The sequence below is a fragment of the Hypoxylon fragiforme genome (genome assembly GCF_022984875.1).
Source record: "Hypoxylon fragiforme strain CBS 206.31 chromosome Unknown GGS25scaffold_8, whole genome shotgun sequence".
In the NCBI taxonomy this organism is placed as follows: domain Eukaryota; kingdom Fungi; phylum Ascomycota; class Sordariomycetes; order Xylariales; family Hypoxylaceae; genus Hypoxylon; species Hypoxylon fragiforme.
In genome coordinates this window covers 892,571-907,522 of record NW_026054763.1, presented here as the reverse complement: position 1 = coordinate 907,522, position 14,952 = coordinate 892,571, and the positions used below count along the sequence as shown (strand labels likewise).

General features: G+C 47.3%; 4 protein-coding genes across 4 annotated transcripts; 1 reads left to right on the top strand and 3 right to left on the bottom strand.

Moving 5' to 3' along the window:
* Nucleotides 1-286: 286 nt before the first annotated feature.
* On the bottom strand, nt 287-1,487 carry GGS25DRAFT_407486 (uncharacterized protein). The gene is made up of 2 exons (XM_049258472.1): nt 1,075-1,487; nt 287-1,000 (listed from the first exon to the last, which is right to left on the bottom strand). The coding sequence occupies exon 2, from the start codon at nt 845-847 to the stop codon at nt 350-352; it is 498 nt and encodes a 165-aa protein (XP_049113754.1). The 5' UTR covers nt 848-1,000; nt 1,075-1,487; the 3' UTR covers nt 287-349.
* GGS25DRAFT_407446 (uncharacterized protein) lies at nt 746-1,487 on the bottom strand. Its single transcript, XM_049258471.1, has one exon. The coding sequence runs from the start codon at nt 1,466-1,468 to the stop codon at nt 908-910; it is 561 nt and encodes a 186-aa protein (XP_049113753.1). The 5' UTR covers nt 1,469-1,487; the 3' UTR covers nt 746-907.
* A 4-nt stretch (nt 1,488-1,491) lies between these two features.
* GGS25DRAFT_502842 (phosphoglycerate mutase-like protein) lies at nt 1,492-3,900 on the top strand. The gene is made up of 4 exons (XM_049262037.1): nt 1,492-2,250; nt 2,661-2,927; nt 3,048-3,275; nt 3,365-3,900. Exons 1-4 carry the CDS (start codon nt 2,072-2,074, stop codon nt 3,429-3,431), a joined length of 741 nt encoding a protein of 246 aa, XP_049113752.1. The 5' UTR covers nt 1,492-2,071; the 3' UTR covers nt 3,432-3,900.
* Nucleotides 3,901-10,758: 6,858 nt separating this feature from the next.
* GGS25DRAFT_407182 (uncharacterized protein) lies at nt 10,759-12,917 on the bottom strand. Its single transcript, XM_049258469.1, has 2 exons — nt 11,988-12,917; nt 10,759-11,923 (listed from the first exon to the last, which is right to left on the bottom strand). Exons 1-2 carry the CDS (start codon nt 12,588-12,590, stop codon nt 11,288-11,290), a joined length of 1,239 nt encoding a protein of 412 aa, XP_049113751.1. The 5' UTR covers nt 12,591-12,917; the 3' UTR covers nt 10,759-11,287.
* Between the last annotated feature and the right edge of the window lie 2,035 nt (nt 12,918-14,952).

The window sequence follows — 14,952 nt, the reverse complement described above, 5'->3', positions numbered from 1 at the left end:
TAGTATGTTCCATCCCTTATCTCACTCGTACGACTAACTACTGGGAGATTTTAAAACTCCTGCCTGTCATTTGTATCTCGATCATATCTGAGATTGACCGGGTTTGTAATGATGTCCAAGTAGGCGCAACATGTACATCCATCCAAGACCCGCAATGCTCGTAGCTTGTCTCAAAATGAGTATTCGTAGATCTGACCCGTGTAGCCGTTCGTAATAAACCCCACATCAAGACATGCTCAAATGGAGCTTACCTAGCTTTGACAGGTGACTTCTCAGCAGCCTTTTTAGCTGCTTAACCAATCCTCGAAGGCATCACCGTAAACGTGTTCCAGCACTAGTAACAATGCCTTCACTTCTCCCCACCAGCCGCGACATTACCCTCACCACCGCTACTACTACCCTCCTTAACCTCCCTCATCTCCTCCATCCGCATCCTCTCCCTCAGCTCCCTCAGCCGCCGCTCAAGCGGCATCTTCTGGGTGACGAGCATGGCGCGCCGCTGCTCGAGGTACTCGATGCGGTCCTCGTAGCTGGCCTCGACCACCTGCTGCTTCTCCTCTTGGTACTCCTTCTGCGCCTTTAGACCGGCGCCGTAGATGGCGCCGACGACGGCGACGGCTGCGAAGGCGCCGGTGTAGATCACGCGTTTTAGGGTGGGGAGCTTGTAGGCCCCAGGCCGTGGTGCGGAAGGGGGGTGAGGGAACTTGCTGCTGCTGTTGTTGCGGCTGCTGGTGGGTAAAGCGGAGAGGGGCGTGGGTGTGGGTATTATGGGCGCTTTGGCTCTTCGGGATCGGGGTATCCGCGATTGTGCTCGGGGCGACGGTGGGGGTCGGGGTGGTGGTGCCATGATAGGCACTGCAGATATCCAACCTTTCCCTTTTTTTTTCCCCCTTCCTTCTAATCCTTTTCACCCCCAGTACTCTCTCCAGCAGAGCTGACTTGCCTGTCGCTTCTTGCTTGGGGATCGTCGGCGCGATACGTCATGACAAGAGGGTTCGGACTGGGATCGGGTGTGTCCTCTGCCGCTTTGGGCAATGCTGCTGCTGTTCTTGCTTCCGAAACTATTCCGGCTGCTGCTGCTGGAGCTCGAGCTGCTGTTGAAGGAGCTGGCGCGACTGATTGGACGTAGAGCAAGTAACGACGGGGAGGTGATTCCTTCCTTGGCGCGAAGGACAACTGATTTGGGTACTTGGGGTAATTTGATTTGTAGATCACGGGAGCCTTTTGGTTTGGTGGTGTTGGTGGTGTTGGTGGTGTTGGTGGTGTTGGTGGTGTTGGTGGTTGTGGTGGTTGTGGTGGTTGTGGTATGTGTGGAAGGTGTAGTGGGCCAAGGTTGGAGCTCGAGTTCGGAAGCAAAAAAGTCGGCGCCGTTGCCGATTTCATGGATTCTGCGTTTTTTAGTGGTACCAACGATGGGCAGGGATAAGGCCTTTAGTAAGCGACCTGTAATATCGGGAAGGGACATCATCGATGACTAAGGACCTTCTTTCTTTTTTTTTTTACTTTCATTTATTATAAGAATATCCTTCCCATTCGTTCGATCGTAGAACTCTTTCCTTTCCCTTAAAAAAACATTTAAAAAAATAAGCCAAATAGTTGAAGTTTCATACTTGATTCTTCTTTGTCTCCACCCTTCAAACTAGCATACTTACTTCCAAATTTGAGACAGTTCTTATTTAGATACACGGTACCTACATCTAGCGTCATACATCTTTTCAGTGTCTTCGATCTCTTCGAGGGGTTCGAGGGGTTCGAGGGGTTCAAGGGTTCATCCCACTAGCCAGACCTCTCTACCCAAATTGGTTAGCAGTTGGAATCTAAGTATCAGAACGGACGTTAGATTCTTGGGGGGTCTATATTTCTGCTGTGCCACAGTAGATAGAACACCCCGCGGACCTATTTGCCGGGTGATATCCGTGGCTCGCTGTGCTTCCAAAGTGTCTTATTAATAGACTAGGACTCCATTGTCAACCGTTCTCTATCACAGCGCCAATCACGACGGTATAATCATACGTTAGGTGCCTACCTACCTAAATTTGGCTCGAAGTTCAGCCCTGATCGGTTGAACGCCATGACAACCCCTCGGGTATTCCTCGTCCGTCACGGCGAGACGGAGTGGTCTCTGAGTGGGAAACATACAGGTGTCACTGATATACCGCTGACAGCCAATGGTGAGAAGCGAGTCAAGGCGACAGGTCGCGCTCTCGTAGGGGATGACCGATTGATTGTCCCAAAGCAACTTGCCCATATGTGAGTTCCTCTCTATTTAGCTTTGTTAAATGTCAACATAAGCACGGATCTCTCCCCTGTATCCATGGATGTAAGCAGCAGACAGTCAGAAATACTCTTGCCTATCAAGGCATCATACAGCTTGACATAGCTTGCAAAACTTGGTGTTTTCTCTGTGAAAAGCTCTATAATTGCGTATCTTCTTTTCATTTAGTCTGCTTTATATTATCTCTTCCCTCTCAAACTTGTATTTTCACATTTTTGATTTACTTTAAGTCAAGGTTTTGTGTGCTTTGGACAGGTGACACGGGACCTCTAGACACTATGATAGAATAGATCAGATCACATAGGCCGTGGTCTCTTGTTACGATCCATTAACATGTGTTCTACTTAGGAGTATGCATGTGATACTAATATAATCTTTATTCCAGATACGTGTCGCCACGGAAGCGAGCGCAACGGACCTTTGAGCTACTTAACTTTGGCATTGATGACCCGCTACCATGGAAAGTCCATGGCGATAAATTGCCAGATGTAGGCCCTCATTGTAGCGCTCGGGTCGAGGTCACGGAGGATATCCGCGAGTGGGATTACGGTGACTACGAGGGCATAACAACCCCTGAGATCCGCGAGATTCGCAAAAAACAGGGCTTCGATCAGAAATGGGACATCTGGAGAGACGGCTGCGTTGGCGGAGAGTAAGTCTTAGCCTCTCCTATATCTATCAGCACAACGGTGCCATTGCAGGCTCTAGTCAAATATGTTGGCGTTGATAAAGTAAAGACCATAGAAAGGGGGAGAACTGATGTGGATATTAGGAGTCCTGAAGATGTTACGCAGCGTTTAGACCGCATAATTAAGGAGATCCGAGAGAATTGGCATGCTCCTGTAATAGGTAAACCCAAATCAGCACAGTTGCCGCCAGCAGATGTCCTCATTGTGGCACACGGTCACATACTCAGAGCCTTCGCTATGAGATGGGTTGATAAGAAATTCGAGGAGGGTCCAGCGTTCCTGTTAGAGGCTGGTGGTGTTGGGACATTGAGGTAAGTTATCTTTTCCTTCGAACCGAGGAAGTGGTCTCTCCCTTCATCGGGGCTTACAATGCATGTGATACTAACTCATTGTTTGTTAGCTACGAACATCACAGCATTGACGAACCAGCAATATTACTTGGTGGTTCTTTCGTAGTCGGCCCATAGACAGAAAAAGCACCTCGTAAGGTTTGAAATATATGCCTATTATAAAGACAGGATATCATAGATACGAATCCTTTCATCCATATTGAAGAGATATATAACTATAGATGAAACGATACCAACACTCTGACCTTTATGGCTCCCTCTCTAGATATACATACCTAGTATATATCATTGTTTTGTTACTCCTTCCCATAGCCATGCATCTAGTGTAGTGGTTGGGATCGATGCGGGGCACTTTTGCCCAAAAACAGGCGGTTGCAAGTCCTACCCCTATTCATGTCATTGAGCCACGACTCGTACAATCTTCGGGCTCATCTATATATATCTACAATCATAACTTTAGCGTCTTGAAGCTCACGTCCAAAGTTGATGGTAAACCTTGCTACTTCGGCCCCAGTAGGTAATCCTAAAAGAGATGGAAATGTAAGAAACCAAGTATAACGAATAAATGACCCCATCGTTTGGAGAACAGTCAATTCCACGTACTTCGTAGCGAATAGGCCTCGCCTTGTTAAGGGTACCTAGGGGGGAAACAGCAATACGGCAAAGTGTATGATCCAATTGCAAGAATCAGGCCAGCCGTTCAATGAAGTTAAGGCAGGGTAATGTAAGTATTTACAATTAATATCACAGTTGAAACCTATTAGATTTGGTGTTGTTCGCCGTCTCTAAATATCTGGACAAGTCCCATCCCCCTTTTTCTCTACGTTCCATATATGCCCCTATAAGATCACTGGGTGCCTATATATCTAACTACGTTATAGTCGTAAGTATCGCTACCATATGCCTCATTCGACCATTCATGAATCTTTCCCAGCCAATCTACAATAGCTGGACTGCTTATGTATCTACCCAATCAAGGCCCCATTCCCATCCATACATAACACCGTAAAGCATAGACCCATCGTGGTTTTTTATATTGTATAAGGACGACTCGAATGTGCTTGACACCTACCTACCTAGGCTAGATAGGTAGGTCTTTTATGCCCCCTTACTTAGAACAGATGTACACCTACTTGCCTCTACTCTTAGCTATACCCATCAAGTCTGTTATTCCAGCCGAGACAAAAGTTCCAACGTTTGAGTACCTAGACTCGACTACTAAGACGACCTGAACTCGTTTTTCTTTTCGTAATTCTTGATCTTGCGTATTACCTACCTACTTACTTACTTCAACGTCAAAGACGTAACTTATACCTCATCAACCATCTAATCTCGATATATGGTTATACGCTCATCTAGATCCTGATCACAGCTGAATCACACGCATATATGTATGCAGCTGCCTGCCTGCCTGCCTGCCTGCCTGTCTGTCTGTATATATGCAAGAGAGTCCAGAATAGGGGGAGTGTTGAATGACCGACTGACTGCATTGATACCCGATCCCAGTCCCTTTTATAATTTTCAAGATCGATTCCTGGGTAGGCTATCTTATATGCTCTCCCATCAATACATAAATACTCCTATACCATAGGTACGCAAGGATTGCCCACCTAAGGTTAGATACCTGCACGTAAGCCTCGGCTGGTGCCACGCCCTGCATGACTTAGCTTGGGGGGTGGCAGCTCGCTTACCTGCAGCTATCCTCTTGTCTTGTCTTGCCTAGAAGCGGGACTTTCCTGAAGATGATTAGCATGTACTAGGTAGGTAGGTAGGTAGTTAGGTAGATAGATAGCAGGTGGACAGTATAGAATATCACTGTGAGTATCTAACCTACATAGTCATATCTGCCACTTACTCCCTATTAAGTACTCCCCACACGATCTATATCCCTATCTATTTTATAGGCTGTTTCCCGTCCCCGGTGGGTTTGGATAAAAGGGGTGTGTGGACACAGGGGTGACGTGCACACATACTGCTCTCATGAAAGCTCTTCTTGCGTGGTTTACGTACCTACACAGGTTAGATATCTACTAAATACTACCTATGCTACGCGCCCTGAGCGAGATCCTAATCTCCCATTGTTTACGAGGATATGATGCCAAGTAAACCCATACCAATCATATTCTTTTACCATAATCTGTAGTATGTATACCTACCTAGATAGTTAACAAAACCCACGAGCTCCACAAGCACATGGCCACACATCGGCACCTATACAACCTACACCACCCTTGCGATAGTATAGTATAACCACTTCCCTACTACCCAGCTTACTATAATCACGACTTTCAACGTCATCGTACCAATGTGTACGCCCAAGTATGTGTATGTGTTGGAGCACGCACCTACCTCCCATCTACCTATCTAGCCACATACATGTCTAGCAATCGCTGAAGAAGCAACGCCCAGCAGCAGCCAAGCAAACAGCGCTAACCAAGGAAGCTACTGCAAGAGCGGGCGGGCGGGCGGGTGGGCGATCACAGATAACCTAACCTACATATGTATGTCGGCACTTGCCTAGTTTTAGCGGTCCGTTTGAATACCAACCAAGCAAGCAAGCAAGCGAAAGGGGGAGTCAACTGTACTGTACTGTCTCGCCCCGCAGACTCACTGACTATTTGCAGAATACCTACTTACGTCCTTGCTACATATCTATTAGCGATAGATAATACGAGTTGGGCATGGGGGAAGGAGGGAGGGTGGGGGGAGGTATAAGTAAGTAAGGTAGTCAGTCGAGGTAAGCGAGCGAGCGACAGCTTGACGAGAACAACAAAAAAAGCAAAAGCAAAAGCACCTAGGTTAGCAAACTGCTTGTCTACCTGCCTATCTACGACAGAAGCGTCATGTCTCGGAAGAGGGACGATGGTGGACTTGCGGTGTGGATCTACCTAACCTACTCCCCTGCCCATCTCATCTACCCACGCACTCTCCTTCCCCAAAGCTTCTTCAGGGTGCCAAAGTTTCGCCACTGCCTGTCGACGAGCATGGTGATGATTGGTTGGAGAAAATGCCGAAGTGGCCTTTCTTCCCTGTCAACAAGCACAAGCACAAGCATGTGAAAAGGCGAAAAACAAAAAAAAACAAAAAACAAAGAAACAACCCAATATGCGGGCGCTCTTGCGGGATGCGGGATGAGACATAAAGGCAAGCCAAGCTAGCCTTATCAAGCTATCGATCGAGCCCTTGAAACATGCCTCTTCGTCTGGTCTGGGCGCTGGGCAGGCTTGGCCTGGGGTTCCAACAGATGTTTCGATCGAACTTGGGGTTTCCCCATTCTTATATCGCAGAGCAGGTGAGTTAGGCACCTAATAGGCGAAAGTTGGTTCTGTTCTGGCCTAGGTATGTAGGCCGTTTACACTGTTTTTAAGAGGGTTTCCTGCCTGCCGCTTTCTCGCGCCTTCTACCACCATTTATAGAGCTCCTCGCCACTGTGAGGACTTGGGGAACGTGGGTCATTCGCTAGAAGGATCTCCTTGAGAGGAACTTTGCTTTACAATAGGCGATTTATGAGTAGGTACTTGGATACTTAGGGGCAACGGGAAGCAATAACTGTATGTAGTGTATCTAAATCCAGACCGGTTGAATGCTATTCGTACGCTGCTTACGTATGTTGTAGGTAAGGTAGACGGCGTGGGAATAGACAGGACTCGAAAGTTTCGTAATTCAAATCGGTAGGTATGATATCTAAGGAGGTTAGGTACCTAGTAGGATAGGAAGCTTGCTCGCTATGTCGGTTCTGTGTTTTATTAGTTAGTTAGTTAGTGATAGCTATTCCTAAGTAGCCATACAAGTATCTATACCTACGTACCTAGATGCCCATAGCCTCTGTAACCATCATGGCTTTTGTTTCTTTCCGTGCAGAGTGTCTCTTACCACCTAGTAGTAATTCACACAACGGGAAAAGGGCGCGAGAAGCGAGAGCGCATCGAAAAGACAAACTGACCTTGTCTATCTTCTATCCAATTACTTACTTTAGGTAGTAGGTAGTAGTTGGTAGTCGAATAATTACCTCCGTGGGCTTACAAGAAGCACTTGCTTACCACCGTGTAACCCAAACCGCAATTCGACATAGGGGAAAGCGATGTAAGTAGGTAGGTAGAGCAAGTAGAACGCTCGTGTCTCAACAATCCACCACAAGGCTATAAATCGCGCGAGTGTTGGCTTATCTTCCATAAAAGCCTTCTTGTCTAGCTTCCTCTTTGATGTTTCTCCATTATTTTTAGGTATGGTAATAAAGGGTGAGGTACTTTGCTACACAGAAGTGTCGAGGAAGAATCGTAGTGAGATTACGGCGAGAGCTTGCTACCGGCTCGGAGCGGACTTGATTGGTTCCCTTCGAATGCAACTTTGGTGATGTATACCTACCTTGGTACCTAACTATGGTGTTCATATAACGTACAGGTTACGGCGCAAGAGTAATGCTAGCAGTTTACTGGATTTGCTCCACGGCTATCCATCTGATTTATCTCCAAAGAATCTTTGTATTTCGCAACATATTCTTTTGTGGGATTCGTATGGCCGCAATAAGGGGATGTCGGTGGCTTTATCGACGCTTCTCCCATCCTGCTCGATGGATACGGATGGACGTAGTTATTTCTATTTGCTCTGTTATTGTACCTCGCGAGTCATCGATGCTAGTTACAGACTAGGTAACTTCGGCTTCGGTCATGCTACGAGTTGTGAAAAGATGTTATACGAAGGATCGCGGCTTTAGTTCTAGGGTTTCTCGTATTATACGATTTCTTCGGGCGACGGGTGGGTGGCTTGACCCCGTATCCAGGGCGTATGAAGGATCTAGGCGATGGAAGCAAAGGGGGGCGCGTGTTGAAGAATGACCAACAGTTAGGCTCTGTGTATGCCGACACTTTCCAATGGCAACGAGTTGAATCCATAGCGACTGGGCAATAAGGATGGATGAAAGCACATTATATGTGAACCAGAAAAATGCTGTATTGATGCAAGTGTGTGTTGTAAGTGGTTACCGCAACATGCCTTGTAAGTTGGTAGTAAAGTCGTAGGTAGGTACATATGTGTGCCATATCCATTAGGATTAGACAGCTAATCTAACCACTAATCACTTGGTTTGCCCTAGTTAGTGTATTCCGAACCGACATATGTAATAACACCAGCGTCGTAGTAGTGCTATGTAGGATATTGGAGTTTATTAGTAATCCAAGGGAGGCTTGGCCGGGCTACTTACTGGGTAGGCCGGTAAACCGGTAGGCAGGTAAGTAGGTAACTAATTAACATAGTAAATAGGTAAGTATGTAAGTTTGAATATTGCCCTACCTAGCAAGCCTACCGCGCCGTTGGTTTCAAAAGTTCGCAACACGCCAACACGATAGGTACTACGTAGGTAGCTTCCCTTTTTTTTCTCCTCCCCTCCCCTCCCCTCCCACACACACACCCCCCCTTCCTCCCTTTCTCCGAACTACCTATACAAGGTCCAGTCAAGTTGGAGGAAATCACCCCGAACGATGGAGACAAAGAAACAAACGCAGAGTTTCGGTACGGTACGGTACGTGGCGTCATCCGCGTTTGTCCCACTACTCTGCCGAATCTTGGAGCTAGTGTTGAGCAACCTGGAGCGGCCACGCAGCAGAGAACTGGGGCATTAGGGCTTTTTTCCCCTTCCCTCCAGGGTGTGTTATGTATCACAGATGACGGGTATTCTTCATCCGTTTTACACGGGGTATCATACCCCTCCCTATTCCTATAATGGACTATCTTCTTGGGTTAGGTGCTTATTCTGGATGCTCCTACGTATGTATACCTATGTAGTATATATGTAGGTTAGGTATGTATATGTATGTGCGTAGGTATGTGCGTAGTTCGCGAAGCCGTGAGGACGGCGATCATCCCAACTCCCCCTCCCAGCCTCGATCACCCTATAGCAGAGGATCACGATACTATGGAGTAGCTATGTACGCAACAGAGCGCTACTATGAACAGTATGATTTGTGTTTGTTGCTGCTGAATGGGCCGGACCACCAGGGGTTATCCTTACTCTACACTAAAGCTAGAGCTCCCACGCCACTTAGGCCAACTAACAAGCTTGAGGGCTTATTATGTTCATTGGTAATACGAAGTATCTTCAGTAGCTTTTCCCATTAGCTGTCCATTCGGCTTAACTAACCGTTAGTCAACTTAGTCAATATTCGGTCTGCCCCGTCCATGATTCAGGGTAGCTGAGGGGTCTTTTGCTGGGGTTCCGCAAGGCTAGAACACCTTGTATCATACGTATCCTCTTACAAGAGGCTACCTTACTGAGGAGAGGCATGTTAGGTGTTGTTGGGCTCTTATATACCTGTGCCCCTTCATCCAATACCTACAGAGAGAGAGGCTCTAACTACCTGAATAGGTAAGTAGGTAAGTTTAAGTAGCTATCTATCTACCTACCTGCCCACATGGCAGCTACTTCATCCCAAGTACCTCCAAAATTCTACCTAACCTATTAGGTACCTTGGAAACATTTTCTGCTTTGAAAAAAAAAACCAGAACATGCAAAGTCGATCCGAAATTCGTCACATGGGGACGCCTACTCACCGCACCCCACCGTCTCACCGATGGTTTTTTTCAAGCCAGTTTGTCTGCTAGTCCTTTGCTTTTACTCCACGGAAGCAGAATTGGTCGGTGAATCCTGCTGCTCACCACGTTGGTATCCGTTTGTATTGTACATAACGGGGCCTTCCGGTCGGTGGAGGGCCAGCTACTGCTTTTCGTTTCCCCTCTTTCGTTCAAGGCAGGATGAGAATGCCAGTGCGAGGTCACGACGACACCAGCGTATGCGTGTAATGTGTCGCTAAAATCCCCAGAACGTAACGGCGACTGGGATACCGCTGTCAACGTCAAATTAGTATCGAAAAGCTCACCGGATCTCAATCCGCGACCATGGCGCGAGTGGCAGAGTAGCATCCATGACCAAAATTACCAATAAATCCAGCCCTTTCTTATCAAAACTTGGCCGTCGTATCCACTCCTCGGATCCACTGCTTCTTCTATTCTAACGAATCGCCCCTTATCCTCTAGGTATCCTCCAGCTCTCCCCCAGCTATCCTCTAGCTACCCCCTTGAGCTACCCCCTTGAGCTTCTCACATCATCCTCTACGTGTCCATGAAGGCTACAACCTTGGGCATACTAGCCTACTCTCTCTGCCGTGCCAAAGAGCCCCGAAAGTAATGTCGCCAGGTACTCGAATATATTATAGGTAAATACCATAGCACCTAACAGCTACTTATTACTCTCGATAACATGGCACTTATTAATGCAAGGACAAACATGTCCGTGATAGCTTGTAATTTTTTTCTCTTTTCCCTCTTCCTTCTTTAGATTAATCTCCTCTTTTTCTAAGGACCAGCAGCAGTGCAAAGTCAACATCTCGTTCAGATCATGTCTAAGCTGGGTTTTGAGGGCAATGTAAAGGGACGAAGCCCTTAAAGACAAAATGTAATACAACCAAAATAAACACCATGTTTCGAATTTGTGCCGTGAGGCGAACCATTCTTCTCGTTCCCTCCCAGATTTGCATCGAGTAGGTGTCTTTTTTAATAATTAAGTATACGCAGAATCTCTGCAGAAGGAAAATAAAAAGCAAATAAGCAATATGCTATGAATAGGGTTTGTTGCCAAACTAGAAGTGATCTAGGTAGTCTTCCGGGCCGCCCGTTCTCATATTTTCGTAATCGTCCGTAGATGACCGCATTTTACGCCTTCGACTCGTAGCCGCCGCCGCCGCCGCCGCCGCCCCTTCTTAAATGCAAATGCCGCTTAAAATGCCGCCGACTCGTGAATTGGAAATCGATTATAACACCGAAAACTCGTCGCCAGTGTAGCCGATTTAGCCATTCGAATAAGCCGCCAGCAGCCATCTATTTCCCCAGTTCCTTCCTAGCACGTCCTTTCCATGTTTCTCATGGGTATAATAATCCCCTCGCCACCCAGTGGCTTATGCAGATCATCATTATACCTTTTCCTATGTCCGTCGATTCAAACGTCCCAGCATCTTTTGGTCAATATCATTGCTAGGCGAAGGGCCAGAGCCCATAATGTTTTCGAGGCTCATCACAGAACTCGCGGTGCTTGCCCCCACTGAAGGGCCGGATGGGCTTCCCCTAGGCGGTGGTGTCCTATTATCATACCCAGCATACGGAGCTGGCTGGGATTGCAGTTGCGATAACGGTTGTAGATGGCTTGGACTACCGCTAGACGAGGGAGATCGTCTTCGGGGATTGTCGTCGGGAAAATTGCTCGGAGGTGGTAGGCGCACTCCGTGCTCGTCATCTGCAGGTCTTGGCCTCCGTCTACCTGATTCAACCCTCTCCTCCGAAAAAGATCCATAAGAACCAGTTGGTGATGGAAGCGGCTGATCGTATTGCGGATTCGAAGCCGGATAGCCGCCAGCAGGAGCAAGGTTTGATGGGCCTGCTAGTGGCTGTCCGTATGCTCCAAATAGCTGTGTTCCCGGCGGTATACCGTTGGGCAAAGCGGAAACGGGAACGAATGCAGTGGATGAAGATGAAGAAACAGGCTGGAAAACGCATTCCTGGTTCATCTTAATGCAGTTGGTACATTTCCCTCCGGGCGAATTTTGATACCCACTGCAACGAATCTAATTTTCTATTAGTCCATCTACGAATTATTAAGATCAGTCAGTTCATGTAATTAGGCCTCACCTTTCTTCTTCTACAATATCTGCAAGCAATAGAAGTTCGCTGCCGGGGAGCAGATTGCTGCATCACCGCAGCCCCTCCAGCACCTCCTCTTGCATAATCAGGATGATAAGCTCCTGGGGTCCCGCGATCCCTATACGTAAATTCGTACGGGCTCGGAGCGCTGTAGCTTGAGAAGTACGGAGATGCTCTCGGGTCTGGCGGATAGTTGGCTCTGGGGTCCGGAGCCGCAGCGTGGACGGGTGGAAGATATGAGGGATGGTTAGAGCCTGGAGGAGGATAGGCGTTACCACCACTAGGGGGAGAGTAGCCGGCAGCTGGAGGCGCGTGTGCGCTGCTAGGAGGAGGGTACCCATTTGTAGAGCCAGGTGAAGGGCCGTAGCCACCAGCTCTGGGGTCCCAACCCCTACCACCCGACGGGCTATAGGAGCCGTGGGGATCTTGGATAGAGGGTAATCTTACTGTACCCGTCGCCATTTGGGGCCGTGGATGATAAGGAATGCCTCTTGCGCGGTCGTCTTCTTCACCAGAAACTGGTAGATATTGAGATTCCTCGCTCTGATCGTGTCTTGGTGGTTGTCCTTTATTCCGACGATCTTCTGCCATGCTACGTTAACAAGACGCTGAAGGGCGCCAGGATGAAGTATGAAAGCAGTCAACCACGTAGCAACCGGAAGACAAGTGGTTTTTAAGTGGATCTGAGGCGGCGAGCGTTTTGAAACCAGTATACCCAGATGACTCAATGTTTCCTGTTTCCTCCTTCAAATGTACAATTTCCGAAACAAAATAGCACAGTAGACGATGACCATATCAGTTCTTAAGATCCCTTGGGTAAATGCGAATTTAAGCCGTGGTCGGTTTGTGAGTCCGAAATTGTCAGACTCGCTTACACAAGTGTAGTCTCGTTTTAAGGGCTACCCGAAGCTGGCCGATACCATGCAACTGTAAAGCTGGTAATATGATATTAGAACAGCTTTCCCAGAATTGGGTCTAATCGAGTAGAAGAAGATGCAAGAACGTCAGGGAGAGAGTGTGTGTGTATGTGAGAGAAATGGAGAAGGAAAGAGAGGAAAGGAATTAGAAATAGGAGTGTGAGTAGAGGATGAAGAGAGGTATGGGTATATGGGGGTATGTATGGGTATGGGTGTGTGTGTATGTGGGAGAGAGAGAGAAAAGGAAGACAGACGATTGCAGCGTTAAGAACGGCGGCGCAAAGAAATTTAGGTGGAATGGCGGGGCCAACCGTGGTGGAAGGGGAAGAACCTTAACAATACAGACGGCGGAGTCTGTAGTGCCGGGAGGAAGAGAAGGGGCCTGACTCTTCTATAATTTGATTGCGGGATGACCCTTGGGGGCTGCTGCAAGAGAATCTTGGAAAAGCCTAGCTAGCCCGTTAGCTGGAATGGGCCCGAGTAAAAATAAGAAACTAGTTCAGTGGTGTAAAAATATAGTTAGAGACGTTTTTAGTCAGCGAATGGACCGCAAGGTATGAAGAAGGGGGGGGGCCTTTTTAAGACCCTCTAAAACCCTTTAAAACGGAATGGAATAATAACCAGGCAAGTTTAACTTGGGAAAGCAAGAATATCAAATGTTCAAATGACGATTTATGCTCGCCTATTGAACCCCATGAAAACCCATCGAAACCCATGAACCCATGAACCCATGAATTTCATTAAACCATACAACATAGATAACACGAGCTTTTAATAGTACAGAACGGAATCCCCGATATTAAACAACATAACTGACCTGTTAAGAACTTATGCAGTAAGAGGGGGATAGAGAAAGACGGAGGCAAAAAATAGAATAAAAGGTAAAACGAAAAAAAAAAAAAAAAAAAAAAAAAAAAAAAAAAACGGAAGGCAGGTGAGCAAAGCCAGTCAAGGCAAAACCAACCAACCAACGGCGGAAGTTTAAGAACGGCAAAAAATGGGTTTGACGTCTGATAAACCAAATTTAGTTAGGTGAGGTGGGAAAATGTAGAAAAAAGACAAGGCATTTAGTGGGTAGAGAGTCCAAAATGGCAACATTGGTTGTAACTGAGGGACCCGGCGGTAGTATAATGTCAGGTCGTACGTAGTTTTGCATGCGTGTGTACGTGCGCGTGTGGATGTTTGAGTGTATGTGCGTTTACGTGATGTAGATGGATGGATGGATAGATGGATAGGCGGATGTAAGTAGGTATGTTATGTATAGGCAGGTATATGTATATGTTATGGGTTATGTATGTATGCCGAGGCCTTTGACCTACCCAGCTGCCTGCCTACATGCATACCTACTACCTACATGTACATACATATAGGTACATATAGGTTTTTTTTCAAAGGGAAAAAAGGTACATGTAGGCGTTGGGGCCAGGGACAATACCTAGACGACAACAGCTATTGCAGACGCAGTTCTCCAAAGCGGAGCTAGAGGGACCCGCAATTGCAAGGATGATGGTGATGGATATGGAGATGGAGATGAGAATAGGAACGAGGATAAGAAAACGGGAGACTGGGTCTGTGGAGATGTAGCGTAGGTACTAATGTAGTATGTAGTATGTTGGAAAATGCCCCAATATGGTTGAGGCATGTATGTAGACAGTTTTCCGTGTAAGTTGATTCGAGCGCTCGTTGCCGCGCCCGGCGCAGGGCAAAGACAGAACAGAACAGCACAGAACAGCACAGGGCAGGCAGGTTTCAGGTGGAACTCGACCGGAGAGGCCTAGCTTCAATGGTAATATTGAAACGTATAACGTACCTTTTTTTTTCCTTCTTCTCGAATGACTTGACTACGTAGAAGCTAATGGATCCCCCTAGCCGCAGCGTTTCTTCTGGGGTGGACTAATGAGAGCGGTGATTCGCACCGGTGGACCAAAATCAAAAAGAACGGAACCGACGGCGGATGAACTACTGCGGGTGGAGGGTGTACGTGCGGTGCGGATGAGCTGGCGACTAAAAAAAAACAACTTCCCAAAGACAAGCTA